We start from the raw sequence: 18683 nt of genomic DNA, 5'->3' as shown, positions 1-18683 counted from the left end.
TGAATACGTCCCACAAGCACTAGATTGCAGCGTGATTTTTACCGTTGGGCACCTTGCATTGAGTTTCATGTGCATGCAAAATGAGCGTAGAATGCTACCTACGTATTGCCTGCGTTGCTCTAAGTACAAAGGGCACTTTGATCCCAGTTCAAGAGACTACTGTAACATAGATTTTTTCAAAAACCAACTTTGCCTGAAGAGAACAACTGCATAAAGCAGCCTGAAGGCATGAAAGCCACTGGAGAATATCATCAATGACTTCTGTCCAAGACCTTCATCGTAATCATACCTAAGTTAAGAGGCAAAATTGTTTTTTGTTAGAATGCTGTGAAAGCAGTGAAACCTAAGTGTGCCAGCTCCTGAGAAGTGGAGACTCAGGCTTGTTTAGAACATGGGGAAAAGGAAAGGCCAAAGAGGGCTGTTTCTTTCTGTCACAACTAGCACAGGGTGCAGCACGGACAATTTTTATGTGATGCAGCAACCCAGCCACACCATGCCTACTCCCCCAACTGACATCTTCTCCCTTCTAAATTAGGTTGGGGCTGACTTCATCCCTGAAAAACCTCTTACCTAAAGGTACATTTCAGGGCACAACAATAACTTTTCCAGTATAATAGGACTTTGCAACAAGAACGTTAGCTAGACGTTAACTTAAGATACCAGTCTATGCTCGTTGCCTTGGCTCCTTCTGGGGTACCTAGAGCAAGACAGGACTCATTTCAATTTTCTTTGACCTTTATTTATCCCCCAAGGTTACAGATCTCGCCAGGTCTCTTCCCAGCAACCAAGAGGAAACCTCAATGTCTACCAGAAGATTAGGCAAGATGAATCCTTAGGAACTCCTGGTGAGAGGCAGCATGTCATATCCTATCATCTAAATTAAGTTTCAAAAAGAAACATTGCTCCTTTTAAACAAGGAAGGGAATGGCTTGGGAACCTCTCTCCCAGCACGGACCATCAGCACTGCTTGAGCCAGACAATGAGCACACTCCATCGCCCATACTGAGTCTGTATCTACGTGTGGTAACTGGTCTTCTGAAAGCACTGAGCACATTGAGATGAAACACGGAGCAGGCGCAGAGAAAGCATTGAGGCGTTATCGTGCACAACCTGAGGGCAAAGTAAAGAAGATCTCCTAGAAATGGTTGGACTTCTGGGCAAACAAAGGTCATTTACATTATTCTGTGGAGGGCTTTCTACGAGCCTAATCTCCCCAGGCAAGGGTCATGTTTGTGTCCGTTACTTATTCTCTTTGCTCCAGTGATCCTGCAGGCCTTCCATTGACTGCAATGGCAGTGCTATTCATGGACTGACTCTAGGATTGGACTGTTTACTAAGCAAATAATCAGAATCAGCAGATTTACAGTCATATGGGCACCCAATAAGCAGCCTGTTTTGTTGTAGGATCGAGTATAAAACCCCAAATCCCCTCAGCTCCTAGCTGCTGGCACCGAGGCTCACTAACAGCAAGCAGAATGGCCTTTCACTCCGTGCTCTTTGTTTTCTTAGCTGGACTGGTATTTTTCTCTGAAGCTGCACCACTGGTAAGTCTCTTTTTATTCAAGCTCAGTCATTACAAGAATGATAATCTAGGTTTTCAGGATGACTAGCATCCTCCTCATCCATGAAATTCTGTAACCATTAGACTTTGCTGGAGTGTTATTTTACTACCATTTTTTAAGTAGCTTCTTCAGAATTCTTAAAACTGCTTTTTTGCCATTTACCCGCCTATTTTAGGATATTATGAACGGGTCCAGAATCTAGGAGGTGGGACCTCTTCTTTGTTTCTGTCAGTTCATGACTCACGTCCTGTATCTTCAATACAGAGGTAGCTTTACCTTCTTAACCAAACAAGTGCTTCCCTTAAGCACTAGAAAAATATTTTTGAAGTATGACTAAGGATTCCTTATAGTATAATGCAGCTTAAGGAAAAAAAAATCCTCTTTCAACCTTAGGGATGTCATAGGTCTATGTTGGTTTCCTAGGCTAGCATACTCTGCCTACACTTACAATAATTTACTATTTTCTTAGTTGTGACCTCATTAAAAAGGAGTACTTTATGACATTTTCCCAGGGTCATATGCCATTCTAAAGTTTTATCAAGCACTCTGTGTGTGTGTGTGTGTGCGCGTGTGTAATAAATAAAGTTACCAGTATAAAGCTTCTGCTTTACGAAACAGATGTTTGCAAAATAGCTTTGAATACCATTTGGCAAAGAACCTACTTTTAAGTCAACGTTAATTCTGCAATAAGAATCCATCTTTTCTTTGAAAGAAGGCTTTTGCAGGGCTGGTGAACAGCTCCTATTCAACCTCTCCTGCTTTCCCCAAGGTCTCCCATGGCTCTGTTGATTCCAAATGCCCTCTCATGGTGAAAGTGCTGGATGCAGTCAGAGGAAGTCCTGCAGCTAACGTAGCTATTAAAGTCTTTAAAAAGGCTGCAGATGGAAGCTGGCAGGACTTTGCTACTGGGTAAGTTATGTGGTCTTATGGAGCCGTTTTCAAGGTGCCCCAGGCAAACAGGTGAGAAGTAAAGGGAATGGAGCACTGATCGAAAAAGCAATATGCTTTCTAGCCCGTGTGTCACACTATCCCTGGTAACATAACTATCCCTGGTGAATTCTGGTCTAAAATCCATCCAATTCATGTGAAACTTATCCATGACGGAAACACATGTTAACCGCAAAAATACGTATGCTCATTTTGTCTTTGTAAGGGAACAGGTTTAATAGTTCATTTTTCAGCTAGCTCCAGTACTATCTTTCCTTCCTACAAAAAGAAAAAAAAAAAAAATTAAAAGCCTATTTACCAGAATTTTGTAGGTAACTCAGACTAACCTGCTGTCTTGATTCATTTGCGGCAACCACAGACAAAATCCTGCGTATTTACACATGCAAATAATAAGACAACGCATTAGTCGTCTTCTCCCATGCAAGGAGGTTAACCTTAGGCAAGAAGCATTCTTCTGGGGGAAGGCAGTAGAGGAACTTTAAACCACAGTTTTCACTGCAGGTAAAGATTTTGACCTTTCCCTGGACTTGTATCTTAACCAAGGCTGCTTTCAGCGATACCATGGGCTTTAGCTGATGACAATTGTTTGAAGGGTTTTTTCACACGTGTTTGCAATTTTTTTTTTATTTGGGAAAACCAGAGTTTCTCTGTGTTAAACAAGATGAAAATCTGAATGCAATCACAGGACGCAACCTGTAACTACTCCTGCCAGGTTAATAATATTTTTAAGTTACAGTACCCTAGCAGATGCATATGAAAAAGTTATGTTTTGTACAAATGTCTACAAGAGTTATTTTTTGCCTTTTTGTTCGTTTTTACATTGCTAACACATTTTAGGGAACGAAGCAAATGCACTTAGCAACTCTTGTATCTGGAGTAATAGTATTTAAAGGGCAGGCAGGAAGACAGCATAGCAACAGCTGACTTTATGAAGAGGCTTATTTCAAAATTAGTCAGGCCAGAAATATGCAAGAGGAGATAACTGGAGCTGAGACACACTCTGAGGAAGGCTTTAGGGCACAGAGACCTGGGAAGCATGTGATTTGGGCTCTATGTGGGGTTCTCTATACGAGCTCCTCCCATGACTAGCTTTGACCTTCTCATTCCTCACAGGTTTTTGGAAATCGAGGTCTTATCATGTAGTTCAAGAGTTGTGTTCACCAAACATAGTTCTCCTGTGACCTAGGTTGTAAGTCTTAAAAAAGAAAGACAGACTACAACATATTTGAAGTGGTTCCTCCTCACCCTCCTTTTTTGAAAAAAACTTCAAAATTCATGTTCCTGAGATATTTCCTCAGCAGTCTGCATCTGAGGGTGGGCTTTATCTCAGTGCGGTATGTGTCCCATGAGCTCATAAACATCATTGCACAGATGGTGTAGAGTGAACCTGCCCACAATCACAGAATTACAGAATCACTAAGGTTGGAAAGGACCTTCAAGATCACGTCCAACCATTAACACAACGCCACTATGTCCCCTAAAATAACTAACAACTATGATCCAGACAGTGAAGAATAAGATCAGGATTGCAGTCGAGGCTGGAGCTGTAGTAACTTAACCAGTGCTTTGTAAATTTTTTGCTGGAAAAGCACAGCTTTTTTAGCCTAACTGTTCATCTTACAGCAGATGCTAGCAGTCCACATCCTATTAAGAGTAAGCAACCATACCATATTTATTACCCGAGTCAGACAGAAATACAAGTGCTGTTTAGAAGGAATCACTTGCAGCATTTTGCTACGGGGGCAATCCTCTGCCATGTTGTAGTCCCATCCAGGTTCTGAATCACTGTGGTGGGTTGACCTTGGCTAGACACCAGGTACCCAGCAAGCCACCCTATCACTCCCCTCCTCAGCTGGTCAGGGGAGAGAAATTATAATGAGAAGCTTGTGAGTCAAGATAAGGACAGGGAGAGATCACTCAGCAAACGGGTTGCCCAGAGAGGTGGTAGATGCCCCATCCCTGGAAATATTCAGGGTCAGGTTGGACAGGGCTCTAAGCAACCTGATCTAGTTGAAGGGGTCCCTGCTCTAGTTGAAGGGGTCCCTGCTCATTGCAGGGAGGGTTGGACTAGATGTCCTTTAAAGTTCTCTTCCAACACAAAGATTCTATTATTCTATGAATTACTATCACGGGCAAAACAGACTCAACTTGGGAAAATTAGTTTAATTTATTGCCTATCAAAATCAGAGTAGGATCTTGAGAAATAAAACCAAATCTTTAAACACCTTCAGCCCACCCCTCCCTTCTTCCTGGGCATTTTGCTACCAGGACCAAATGCCAGGAATCCTCTGCCTTGTCCTAATCCCATCCAGGCTCTGAATCACACATTGTCCTGTTGGCTGTCACTGCAGCAGTAATGCTGAAGGGTTTGCTTGTGAGACCACTTGCATTGAATGGCTACCACTTAATTACTAAAATTGAGAAAGTGCCATGAACTCCTGGGTGTGGGCGAGAGCCTTAAAGCGAACCCTTGTTTCCAGTTTCCCAACTGTTCTGGATAGTTAATACCTGCAACTCTGGGTCAGCACCCTTTAGGGGAAGCACCATTCAAGCTGCATCCACACTCTTCTCCAACTAAAACTTGTTTGTTTACCTGAACAGAGATTTTGAGGCAGACGCCATTTTTCCTTTTAACCTTTTAATTGGTTTGTGTCTAGACTATCCAACTTATAAGCAGATGTATGCCAATTGCTAGCTTGCACTCTGAACGCTTCTGCAGGATGGCAGCAATTCTGTTTCACAGTTCCAAGGACGCTCACCAAAGAATTCTTCGTCCTTTCACCTACTTCCTTTTATGAAGGCAATACAGGTTAAGCCAGGAAGTACAAATTAAACCAAAAGAAAACAGGCTGTACACTTCACAAATTGCCTGTGAACCATGATTCAAACAGGGCTGGGATTCTCTGCAGGTTTTGTCTACCCTAGATGCAGTTGATTTCACTTGTGTGGGAGCAGGGAGACTTTTGTCAGTCTTCAAAGTGCTAAAGTTGAAATATAAGAAAACCTGGAAATTAGCATGGGATTTTCCATCCTGTTACTTGGTCATTTAAGCAAAAGCGCTGTTATTCAGACTTTTTTCATTCACCACCATTAACCAAAGAGGACAAGATGAAGGAGGAGGTAACAGCTGGGAAAGAAAAGCTGCAAGAGCACAACTGGTTCTGTCTCTGATAGGTAGCATGTCACAGCTTTCTCCTCTCCCTCTCTTCCTCCTCAAGCTTCTCTTCTTTCTGCCTAGACAACCACTCCCTGCTGTAGGACAGGCAAGTCCCAGTAGCTCTTCAAGTCAAGGCTTTCTTCATGATTCCTTCAACTATATCATGTGGTTACAAAGTGCTAAAAATATCACATAAGTATTTTCAGCAGAAAAAAAAAAACTGGTAAAAAATCAGAAATTAAACAAAAGGAGGGAAAAGAGATAGATGGGGAATGGGGATTAGGAGCTACATATGTAAATAAAGCTGTCATACAAAGCTTGCTCCTTTTCAAAGAAACAGGATGCAATGCCAGCTATATTTCCTCCTTGCTTCTGGACATCATTCACCCATGGCTTTTTGTTAAGAGCCGAGCCCATCATCTATTGGAGCTGGGAATTGCTATTGCTCTTTGACATGGCACCCAGTGGAAGAGGCCCCTGCTCTTTGACCAAGGCATTGTCATTCAAATTAATAAAATCTTGCGATGCTAAATTGCTGTTCCAAGACACTAGCACTCAGGGTCACATAAAAATGCATCAGCGTAGGGATGGAAAGCTTATAGTCTCAGTGGTAATAACCAGAGAATGAAACCATTTTTCCACTGAAATCTCCCTCCTCTCTTTAATTACAATTTCAGGTTGGTATCTTGCCTTTCATCAGGACAATCCTTTTCCTAAGCCACGAACATTTGGTTCCAGAGGGCACTTGGTACAAGTTAAACAGGATACTGGAAGAGGGGCCTTAACTATAATCCCTAACGTAGCAACAGAAATGACCAGAAAAAGCCATTCACCAGCTTTGATTTGCGATGCATATGGATGAGTTGGTAGCAAGAACAGGCTCTGCAATATGGAAACATACAATACACAGAAGGAAGGAAATATTTCAGATTATTAGAAACCGTTCCATGTAGAACTGGGCTGTGCAGCACCTCTGCTCTTTCATATTCCACATTGACTGCTTCTGTTTAGCATCTAAATGGCAGTATAAAATATTTATGTGGACATCTTACCTTTACAGGAAAACCACAGAGTATGGGGAGATCCATGAGCTCACAACAGAAGAGCAGTTTGTAGAAGGAATATACAGGGTTGAGTTTGACACCAGCTCTTACTGGAAAGGACTTGGCCTTTCCCCATTCCATGAATATGCTGATGTAAGTATTTGCAAATATACCCAATAACCTATCTGTCTATCTGCTGTGTAGTGGCATCAGCTGGAAAGAACAAATACAGTCCTTTAACACTGCTTTTATTGTTGCTGAAGGAATATAGGAATTTGGACACCCTCTTCATTTTATAGAAAATAAGATATGCTTGTCAGAGGGATTTCCCCCATATCAGTCACCTGAAAATCCCTGAATTCTAGTAAGACCTGTAACTGCAGGAGAAAACAATGCTTCTGATGTGCTGTTTTCTTTTGTTAAATGATGCTCAGTACTGAAATATGCAATAGAAAAAAAAAGGCATAAAAATGTAAAGAAACAACCATAGCAAGAAAGGAAAAGTACGCTGTTTCATCAATACCTAAATTTCATAAGCAGGCCAGCAAGATAAATGAGGTTTTGTTCCTCTCTTCACTCTCAGCCCAACAGCAATTTATTGTGTGCTCTACCCTATTTACTTAGCACTTCCACAAACTGTGTTTAAATACTTCAGGCTTAATCTGCCATTAAATCTACATTTCTTCAAACTAAGTGGTCTGGAATGACTATAGGTTTTGTTGTTGAACATTTTAAACCGCAACTGTATGAAGCTCTGTGGAAGACTAAAACAAATGACTGAGGCCCCAGGTCCATAAAACTCTGAGGTGCAGCTTGGGTCATGTAGGTCAAATAAACAATCCTAAGAAAAAAATTCCCTAACCGTCTGGATGTTTGAAAGTTGCTGGGGCCTACAGAAGGGCTTCATCTCAAGAGTTGCTTAAAAGCACCTGGTTGAGGCTGTTCCAGCTAGGCTGTTGAGGGTGCTTTTCTTTGACATAATAGCCTACAGGTCAGCAAATTAGCCTGGGAAGTGGGCAGAGTTCAATGACCGTCTGCGTGCAAGGTAACTGAAGTCTACAGTCCCCACGTCCCAGCAGCCTAGACTTTGACAGGACCACGATGTAGGAGGGAACTCGCTAGTCCTCTTGCAGAAAGTGCGTCGTGGTTCAGAAAATAGATCAAGTATTTGGCTCAAGAGAGCCAAAGAAAGTGGGGGCTTAACCCAGGTGGGCAATGCTTTTCCTGGGAACCAAGTGTCCCAAGTCCCAGGGACTGATGTAGAGAGCAGCAAATTTGAATTATCTTAAGACAAAGGTCTCCCTGTTTTGGCAAGTCTAGCCCCTCAGTTCTTAATGCAAGAACTGACCCATCACCAGCTGTGTTAAAAACAGGTGAGGCACTGAAGTAAAGAAAGCAGCTTTGGGCTCCTGCTGCCTGCCTTGCTTGGACACCTCACACAGAGCTTGTACTTAAGCTCACTGGATGGGATTTCACCTCTCTGTCTGTCTTATCGGTCGTTTGAGATACCTCCCCCTCACCCTCCCATTCCACACCACAAACTAGCAATATGCATGCCTGACTCGGGTGCCAGGTATCGCCACAGAGCTTCACCAGAGCCGAGGCTCCCTGTGGACCTGGGTCCAAAGTTTCTCAGCCTTCAGCTAGCACCACAAAGTAGTGGGGAGCATTACCCTTCAGAAGGGTGAAAACATTGATTGCAGAGAACTGGCAAAGTAGTCTGCACAGGAAATGGAGTGTTCTTGCCAATTCTTAATAAGGTAGCTTTGAATGTACGTTTTTCATCGTGATCACAAGTTTTCTCTTTTCCAGGTGGTGTTCACTGCTAATGATTCCGGTCACCGCCACTATACCATTGCCGCTCTCCTCAGTCCATTCTCTTATTCGACCACTGCTGTTGTCAGTGATCCCCAGGAATAAACACGTACTGGCCTTACACAAATACCCTCCTCTGCTAGAACTATCGTAGGCTTTCAGGAGGAAGGTGTTTCCTACTGATAATGCATAACGTTTTGCTACATTAGGGTTTTTTCCAGTTTGTAACCTGGCAAACTTCAGACAAGTCAATAAAGTGTTACTTCTTTAAAAGCGTTTTGCTTCGATTGGCGAAGTTTTATTGTGTTCTAGGGTGTCATGCTGTTCAAGTGTAAAGGACATCTGGAAGCCACGCATTGCCTCAAAATACGAAAGTTGTAGAGTTGTGCTACCTTAAAGAATTTGACCGAACACATGTACAAGAAATACATGTGTTCAAAACAAGAACGTCATCCATGCTACTCATAGTTTACACAGAAGAGATGGTCCCACGATCAACTACATCACAGGGTAAATAGGAGAAATTCTAAATACATAGCAGCAGAACAAACAAGGCAGAAAAATTGTTGAAATATATATATCCAGAGAGCTGAAAGAGTTAACATCTGTGTACCTTTTCTTAAAACTTCAGATACACCTCAACACCTGGTGGTTTCAAGAGGAAATTTGCTGTTCCATCAGCCTTGGAAGTTCTGAAGCCATTTCAATTAGCACTGTTTTTAACAACTTTGATCTTTAACCCAGTTGGCTACCATATTCAGGTGCATTCCAGTTAAATCTCCAGTACGTCAAATCTCCAGCCATTACTAAAAAAAGTCCTAAAATAGAAGCATCGACTTCGTAGTCTCTTCATACTTTTAGAAACAGTAAGAGGTAAGCTGTAGAGTGACAGTGACTCAAATAATGTGGTTGATAAACTGACCAAAGAGTTTGAGGGTGTTAGCAGTGATTTCTGTAGGCTGTGGCCTATTATATTTAAGATGTCCTGAAGCAGAGGAATTGTTGTTTAATGGGATTTACAGAAGCTACAGAGATTGTTATTGAAATCATGCCATTCAGAAACCACCAGCACTCATCTGCCACCGACCTTGGAGTTTTATCTCTACACCCAGCACCTGCTGGGATGATTGCACACCAAGTGAATTCACAAGTTAGAAAAGCTTGCCTTTAACGTGCCACTATTTGGTTACTTTTCTCCCCAATTTCTGGACACTACCACAGTTACACAACTCTTGTAAGCAGTGCAAATACTTTCAACCAGCACCCACCTTAAAGCATGCAGATTTCATGGGATCTTGCTATTCCTAGAGCTTGAAAACCAGTAGATTTGATTTGCAGTGGGCTATGCCCAGCCCTCGAAATAGCACATCAATGTGTTCGTACAAGTGTAGTACACTTAAAAAAAAAAACAACCATAGCAAAAACTGCTTATAGTCATCTATCTACCTGGGGACAGGATAAATCTAGTAAGGGAGTGTACACACATGTGCCTAACCAAAGAACAGAAAGACAAAGTTTCATTTCAAGAAGTAACATCTCCCTAAAATGAAGAACACTCCTGGTGGGGGCTGTACAGGGAGGGTCCTGAGCTTGTACAGAACCTGAGGCACAAGTGGCGTGACAGAACTTAAAACACTGTTTAACTGTGGTCCAGAAATGGGTATGTAGGTATGTGGTTATCATGCTGGAAACTAAAAGTAACATGTTTTTCCTGCAGGGCAATGCATAAGATAACTAGACAGCCCACACATTATCCACTTACCTTTTAGCACAGGTGGGGAAAGGGCCACCAGAGAGAAATCTCTTGATAGCTAAACACAAGTGAGTGAGTTATGCCAAGCCATAACCACAGATAAATTCTCACTGAGACTGACATTGCTGAGTTGACAAGAAATTTGTATTTCTCTCAGCTATACAAGATCTATACAGCACTATTCCTCAACAAAAAGAGAAAAATAAAACAGAATAGACATTGTTTCCAAGAAAATAGAGCGCTGCAGTTGAGCTAGGCAATATTCACGGTATTTCCACAGGCAATCATAAAAGAGACTTATTTTTGCAGACAAGGTTCATGTTTGTATGGGTTACTTATTTTCTCATTGTTTACTAAGCAAATAGTATGATTCAGCACGTTGAAAGTCATACAGGTTTTCTGATAAGTGGCCTCAGTTTAGAGGCCTCGATATAAAAATCATAGATCCCACCAGTTTCCACTTGCCGACACTGAGACTTCCTAGTGATAGGCAAAATGGCTTTTTGTTCTGTATTTCTTGTTTTCTTAGCTGGCCTGGCATTTTTCTCCGAAGCTGCTCCACCGGTAAGTGTCTCTGGATTGAGGTCCTTCATACTGATGTAGTCCCAGCTGGTTTTTCTTTGTTTTTAATACTGTAGTTAGTGTAAGTGAAAAATAGGATGTTCCATTTGTTTGCAGTTGTTTTGTTTTTATGGTATGCTTTGACTGCAGTGCTCTCCTACTGCTCTTTTTCTGGTCCTTTTTTCTCCTTTTATAGTGTTTCGTGAGAAGGCTTTATGGTTAGAGAAGCAGCACTTGTTGTTAGACTCAGCGACTACGTGAGAAACAATTTAAGAGAAGAACGGACAAAAAAGTCATATTCACTACACAAAAGCCTCGGGCCTTTGAAAAGCCACGGGTAGCCCTTATAACACAATGAACAAGCTCCAGTCATGAGGGATTTCGTTTCCTGTTGTGAGACCCATGCTGGAGAAATGCCTGCTGTAGTCCTCTCCCTTACTGCTCTACCCACTACAGCTCTGTCCCGTGCAAGCAAGCAGGGATCTCACCACTCATTGGTGCAAGCACAGAACAGAGCCAAAGCCAAGATCCCACTTCCAGAGGGCTCATTTTTTCCAGCAAAGCAAGCGAGAGACACTGACACTTCAGCCTGAAATTCTCCTAGAACAGAATTCTCTCTCTCTCTCTCTGCCCTCTACTCATTCTTCCTCTCAAGCTCTGACCTTTGGGAAAATGAGCACCTGACCAAGGTTTGTGAGCAAGTAGGCTTTCGTTGAGCTCTCAGGGTGTAAAAGCCAGGAAACGAGGTGGTGGCACAGGAGCCCCCCTTGCCAAAGCCTCAGAAGAAACACTGGCGAGGAGCTTGTGCATTCCAGAAAGGCAGCCCGAGTCGTCAGGGCATACAGGCGGTATAGATACATGCTGATGCATTGGTCTGACACAGGGCAGGGTTCCTGACCGATGGGGTGCTCAGTATGTCACAGACTGCAAGAGGGGAATGTAAGAGAGGGTTCTTACTTTTGAACGTCTACATCTCGATTGATTTGGCCATGATTAAATGGAGATCAGTGATTGCTGTTTTGAGATCATCCCCGATTAGCACCTTCCACAAAGCTCTGTTGTCTCACCTTTCATCTACAGAATTAGGTAATGGAAGGTCAAAGCCCTCACTCAACCCTGCCTTTGAATAGGTAAAACATCAGGGCATAACCATTGCTTGTGATGAATGTGTTGGGAGTGAAACTACAGCCATTCTATCTTTGAAGGATGGTTTTCCTCTCCTACCCCTGCAGAGCTGCCAGGGGCTGCCAAATCTGATCCAACACGGTGTTAGGAGAGAGTCCCTATGTGGGGCTTATCAAGTTTACAGCAGAATTAAGAGAAATCTATGGCAACAAGACATCAGAGGCTCTCAAAGCCAGAAAGCTGTGCTCAACTTGCCACTCCAATATACAGAGGAAGAGTTGCCAGATTTTCAAACATTCCAACCACCTTTCATGATTTAATTGGTTCCTGTTGAGGTCACAATTTAGTTATAACTTCAGGCTGGAGATGATGTGTAGCTAAGCCATGACAGAGAGAAAACTGAAACGTGCTCTCACACACAGCCGCAGTGCGTCCCCAGCGCACATGGCTACAACTCCCCCCGACAGCTCCCGACATCTTCCTTCCCGGTGCCACCATACCCAGCCCCCAGGAACCTTCAGGCTACATTTCTGCAGTACACAGTGATCTTGTTGAGGAAAATCAGGTATATTCTGTAGGTCTAAAGAATAATATTCCTTACTGCTTTATTATGCACCATCGCTTACCTCCCTTACAACAAAAAAATTCTCTCTTCCTACCTGAAGGACTCTACTGACTCCAAACATCCTCTTCATGTAAAAATTCTGGATTCAGTCCGAGGAAGCCCAGCTCCAAATGTTCCAGTTAAGGTATATAAAGAAGCTGCGGATGGATCTTGGGAACTGTTAAATTCAAAGTAAGTCATACCAAAATAATGAGTGGAAGAAGGGAAAGGCAATGGGAAGAGGCCACACAGTTGAAAAACCAGTTGCACGTGCTCTAACGTAAGATACCTTTTTTACGCAGAGGAAAGATAACATACTACTGAATGAATTACATTTTATTTGCTGCCGATGGTCCTTTAACTGTACGACAGTTTCAGCTACCAAAATGGTTTTATAATGCTTTATAATTACTGTGAGCACAAGAAAGTATTTTGAACTACCTTCTAATTCAATCATCGCTTCTCTTCAATTTCATTACAAAGGATTACCTTACTTTGCAGTAGCCAGCAATGAACTGCCGCATTGTTACCAGAAGCAGCAGGCAGACTCTTTCAGTTCCTTTGAAAGTAAGACTCTGGTTGAGAATCCTACCTTTATTGGCTATTTCCCTTCTTTCCAAATGGATTTTCACTTCATACAACACCACAGTTTTAAAAAGAAAATGCAGACCTGTTCTGAACATATGCCACACCATATTTGAGAGCCGCCTTCGCTTCAAGAAAAAGGCGCCAGCCAGAAGGAGAAAATCTGGGGACAAAGCTTTCTCACCTCCTCCCCCACAGAGAAGCAATTAACATCTAAAATAAGAAAAAGAATCTCCCAGATATTTAAATGCTGCCATATCTTTTAAAAGACAATTGTGTAATTTCAAACGTAGATGACCTTTTTTTAGTTCCCCTCAATTTTAATATATATATTAACACTTTGAAAACCCAACAGCAATTTTTCCTTAAAGTATAACATGATATGAAATTGAAAAACTTCTTAGGGTATATGCAGAATGAACATTCTTTATTCAACACGCAACATCCCACTTCTTTCCCCAAGATATTTGCAAGGTCCCACCCAAGACCTTCGGGGGGGGGGGGGTGGGTGGGAAGGAGGGTCAGAACAATCTATTCATATTGTCCTACTTAAATTGCCTAATTGCCTCCCACCCCTCAGGTGAGAAGGTAGCTTCACACATATTCTGTCACTGGAAATGTGTGTGATTTTCCATTAAGAGGGTGTTCAGTCTACTCATCTTTAAATCTGAGCTCAGAGACTTTAAACAAAGATACTCGGCCAAACAGCTGGATGCTGACTGAAGCCTTGCAAACATAAGGCTTAACATCTGCAACAAAGAACAAAGTAACTCTAACCTGAGGTCATGGTCGAAAGTTGTGAGAATGCTAAATCAACCTCTCCAGCCTTGTTAGGTTGTAAATAATTGAGTGTTAGCAAGGGAGTCAGAAATAACTGTTCTCGGATAAAGATATGTTAGGATTTAGCTGAGAAAGCTTATTAGAGAAATGAACAGCTATCTAACAATGAGCAATCAGTGACAAAAAAAAAACATGGAGACATTTGAACAGATCAAAAAAATCTGAGTAACTGACTACACAGCATCTTGTAAGATACAAGTGGTCTATGACTTCAGAATTATAAGCTATATTGAAGCACAAAATCTAAGTGGAGCACTGGACAACGACATAAAAACCATTCAATTCTCCATTTTTCTCTGCATGCAATTTGAGTAAACTATGTGCAAAAAAAGATTTGGCAGGTAGAACACAAAACAGTGGTTTGTTACTACTAAAATCACTCACTAGCAGCATTGTTATTTGTGGATAACCTACACAATCGAAAACCAAGTATTGTGTAACTTATTTTGCAGAAGCAGGTTTCAACCAAGAGACGTGTTTGAGAAAGAGCATTCAATATTGGTGCTGGAGCCCCAAATTGGTTGGTCTTCAAAGGTCTATAATTTTGAGCCAGTACTATGGCCTTGGATAGCACTGATAGCACCTTCAAACCAAACAAAACCATCTGTTTGTTGAGGATGGAAAACCAGCTGATCAATACAGACAACAGGGAATCCCACAAGGCTGCACTGTTGGCTGACCTACAGTCATTTCAAACAGCAGATGTCAAATTTCAGATAGCCAACTGTAAAAAATATTCATGATGCTAAAACAACTCAGTGTACTTAAGTAAGTAAGAAAACTATGGAAAAATCAAGAGTTGACCCTACTTACTTGCACAGTAAGTGCACCATGGAGCTTCCACATCGCTTACGGCACTGGTGAAGTTTTCCCTGAGTGGGTCCATTTAATTAATGCCAAGACTCTGCCAAGAGTCCATGAACAATTATGCCAGCTTTTGGCTCACAACCAAATCATGCAGAGTGGCGACATGGCTGGCAGCCATCTGCTGTGGCGATCACAGAAGCAGCAAATGCTAAGATAAGCTCTGAAGCATCCATAACACAGGTGGACGTAAGCCATTCCGCATCAATAGAAGTATTCATTGTATTACTTACGCTACACAACATCACTCCAGTTCCATTGCTGAGCACTGCATTTTTCTCAGGCTTTTAACCAAAATATAAAAGTGCATTCTTCTGCCATCACACAGACAAACCAATGACAACGGAGAGCTCCACGAGCTCACAACTAAAGAACAGTTTGTAACAGGGATATACAAAATTGAGCTTGATACAGCCTCTTACTGGAAGAGACTGGGCCTGAATCCCTTCCATCACCATGCTGATGTGAGTATCCTTTTTCTCCTCTACTTCAGCTGCAAAGAATAAAGATACTTCATATCATTATGCTTCAGTTACTAATTGCACATATTGAACTTTGAGAAATCAAAGGACAGGACATGAGCTGATGGGGAGATGTCAAAAGGGCTGCTGTAAATAATTCATACGTAAGGTCGTTAGCACATTGTAGACTAATGCAGTCCTTCCCAATCTACTACATATACAAGTAGGATTAAAGAAACTCATTGCGTCATAGTTTGGCCTGATGGTAGTTACTGTAGCACTATGTTTAATTCTGTTCCTCAAAGATCAGGACTTCTTAAGAGCAAGAAAAATATTCAAATACTTGAAAGAATGCCTTTTTTTTTTTTTTTTTTTAAGAAAGACAATCAGTGGGGTTCAATGTAGATCTTCAATAAGGAAAAAAAAAACCAAACCCTGTTGCCATTTATGAGTATCAACAAGGAAACCCCAGTTTGGAAAATAAAGATATTTGATACTATTTTAAATAATATAGGGGACGTGTATGCTTAACATACATGTCTTAACGTGTATCTTTAACAAAGGATATTTAACCAGTGGAAAAACTGTGTGTGATAGGCAGTCACAGATCACACTGGTCAAATCACCACAAGAGAAGGTATTTCCAAAGTTTTGTGGGAGGTTAGATAAAATTATCTCAGTGGTTCCATCTAGGCTAGTACCTAGAGATCACTTCTCATTTGTCTTGCATTTGTTTCTTTTTTTTCCAGGTGGTGTTCACAGCTAATGACGTTGGTTATCGACATTACTCCATTGCCGTTATCCTCAGTCCCTTTTCGTACTCAACTACAGCAGTAGTTAGTGAGCCAGTGGAATAGAAGCTGACATTAAGCATGAAAATTTCGATGTGTAAATTTAAATGTCCATAAATGATAAGAACTTTGTTTCTGATTGCATCAACATCTTTAGATTTCATAGTAAATAACCAACGGTAACAGTCAAGTTGCTTACTCACTTTGTTAACTTTAGGAGAAATGTGTATCGAATTTGTTTTCAAATACTCTTCTGAATAAAGGTATTCTGTATTTCTGTATTCTGTAAGTATCACTCTTCTGAAAAAAAAACACACTAAGCTTAGAAAAAAATGCATTGAAACTCCATGACTGGGATTCTGAGAATAAACCAAGGTCTTCCTTGAAGTTCATAAACTACATTCCTTCTTGCAAAGGAAGCAAACAAAACACATCTGAAAGACATTTCATGAAAAGCAAACACATAGGAAGCGCAACCCACCACCTGCCATCATCCATACTTCATTACTGATGCCTGCAACAGGTGAAGTCATATGGGACTACTGCGCAGGGCCCCACATAATCATAGGATAAAAATCAGAACTGGGAGGTGAGTTTAAGAATTTTTTAGAAACAAAAACAGCTTAAAAGTGACAGCAAGGTAGAATATCATTTAAGGATGCTAACAATGCCACACGTACTTAAAATACATTGGAAAGCAGGAAAGAAGGTAACTGGTGACACTTTCAAGGAAAGTCAATATCATAAGACTGGAAGGAACCTTTAAAGGTCATCTAGTCCACCCCCCTCCCCACGATGAGCAGGGACATCTTCAACTAGATCTGGTTGCTCAGAGCCCCGTCCAACCTGGCCTTGAATGTTTCCAGAGATGAGGCATATACCACCTGTCTGGGCAACCTGTGCCAGTGTTTCACCACCCTCGTTGTGAAAAATTTCTCCCTTATGTCTAGTCTAAATCTACACTCTTTTAGTTTAAAACCACTGCCCCTTGTCCTATCACAGTATAAAAACATTACCCCTTCTCCTACCACATTAGGCTCTGCTAAGAAAGATGGGAAAGACTTTTTATAGGCCCCCTTTAAGTACTGGAAGGCTGCAATAAGGTCTCCCTCAGAGCCTTCTCTTCTCCAGGCTGAACAACCCCAACTCTCTCAGCCTGTCCTCATAGTAGAGGTGTTCCATGATCCCTCTGATCATTTTTGTGGCCCTCCTCTGGCCAGGTGCACCTTCCTTTTGTTGTTACTTAAAGGAACTGAGCACTAGAAAAACGAACCCTTTGCCTATAAACAAAACACAAAGAAGATACATTCTCCACAGAACCTCAGAAGAAACAAACCAACACAATCTTTAGAACATTGTATTTCATAAAAGACAATGATAAAAAAGTACAAACATTTTCATGAACAACAAAAAACCAAAATTATGATAGTACACAGTAAATTCCCAGCATTTGTTTCAGTGCATTTTTCATTAAGCTTATCTTACATACCTCTACAAATAAAATAATCTTAAGTACACTTCCTCTTGATGATACAGAATGGATCCTTTAATATTTTTAAATAATTGGCTCATTAGTAACCCACTACAACATAGTCATTAGTAAACATAATGATAGAAAAATAGACTGGCAAGATCCAAGAAAAAGGACATTTTGCACTTGCTTTTCAATAGACTGTCTACTGCAGAATGGGTTTTATATTTTATATTCTCCTACTTAAAACTGAAATACAGCAAATGGGCTTAAGAATACCTTAGCACATCAACCAGATACCACTGTTAACATTTCCGTAATGTTTTTACTTATTAATTTTCAAGACCTTCAGAATCTTGTAAATTACTTCCTCTTTATTATCTCTCCATGGTCACACTTGAAGAGATGTCCTTAATTTGCCTTGTCAGCAATGCAAAAGCCAATGTGATTCGCTTCTCTCTACAGTTTAGAAGAATCATGAAAATATCAAAAGGAATGTGCACAATTCTTAGTTCTGCATCGCATTTATTTTGTCTGAAGGCACTGTCTATGTTGAAATTCACTACAGAATAGTACTGAGTTCAAGCAGGTAGTATTCAAACACTGCTTTGATGTGAGTTTAAGATGGCAATTTTTAAAACTTCCCAACAAAGTGATAAAAGGTATTTAGAGGAGTGTTGGTTAACAATTTACAGTTTAATATCCATTACTTTGGGGCACGAAAATGTAAACTTTTCAAGAACTCAGCCATATGTCATAATCCATTCACATACTCGTTTAAACCACATTTTTCTCAGATCATACATGATCACTTAGAGCTGTAAAGTCATGTAAGTTCAGCCACAGCATATGTGTAATATATGTATATATCTATATATATACATATAAATGGATTAGAATTTAAATTGCACATTAATTTCACAGACTGCCTAACAAATGGGCACAAAAGCATGCTTCAGAAAACAGTACAGACCTACAGTACCAAAGGATGTTTCATAATCATAGGTGTTCAGCTGTAGGTGAACCTGCCTTGAAAATCAGAAATCACTTCAAAATTACATCAGGGATTTAAAAAGTTATTCAACAGTTCTTAAAGAATTTTA

The 18683-nt window shown here is 41.0% G+C and overlaps 2 protein-coding genes across 2 annotated transcripts; both read left to right on the top strand.

Annotated features, from left to right (window-relative positions):
- The first annotated feature begins 1364 nt into the window (after positions 1-1364).
- LOC104615865 (transthyretin) lies at positions 1365-8798 on the top strand. Its single transcript, XM_010291760.1, has 4 exons — positions 1365-1544; positions 2332-2471; positions 6728-6863; positions 8523-8798. Exons 1-4 carry the CDS (start codon positions 1476-1478, stop codon positions 8628-8630), a joined length of 453 nt encoding a protein of 150 aa, XP_010290062.1. The 5' UTR covers positions 1365-1475; the 3' UTR covers positions 8631-8798.
- Positions 8799-10738: 1940 nt separating this feature from the next.
- Positions 10739-16252, top strand: LOC104615474 (transthyretin-like). Its single transcript, XM_010291758.1, has 4 exons — positions 10739-10842; positions 12630-12760; positions 15186-15321; positions 16068-16252. Exons 1-4 carry the CDS (start codon positions 10774-10776, stop codon positions 16173-16175), a joined length of 444 nt encoding a protein of 147 aa, XP_010290060.1. The 5' UTR covers positions 10739-10773; the 3' UTR covers positions 16176-16252.
- Positions 16253-18683: the final 2431 nt, after the last annotated feature.

This window comes from Phaethon lepturus, unplaced genomic scaffold (assembly GCF_000687285.1).
Source record: "Phaethon lepturus isolate BGI_N335 unplaced genomic scaffold, ASM68728v1 scaffold15077, whole genome shotgun sequence".
Lineage (NCBI taxonomy): Eukaryota > Metazoa > Chordata > Aves > Phaethontiformes > Phaethontidae > Phaethon > Phaethon lepturus.
Note: the sequence above shows the minus strand (reverse complement) of the source record. Positions and strands in the feature narration are given on the sequence as shown.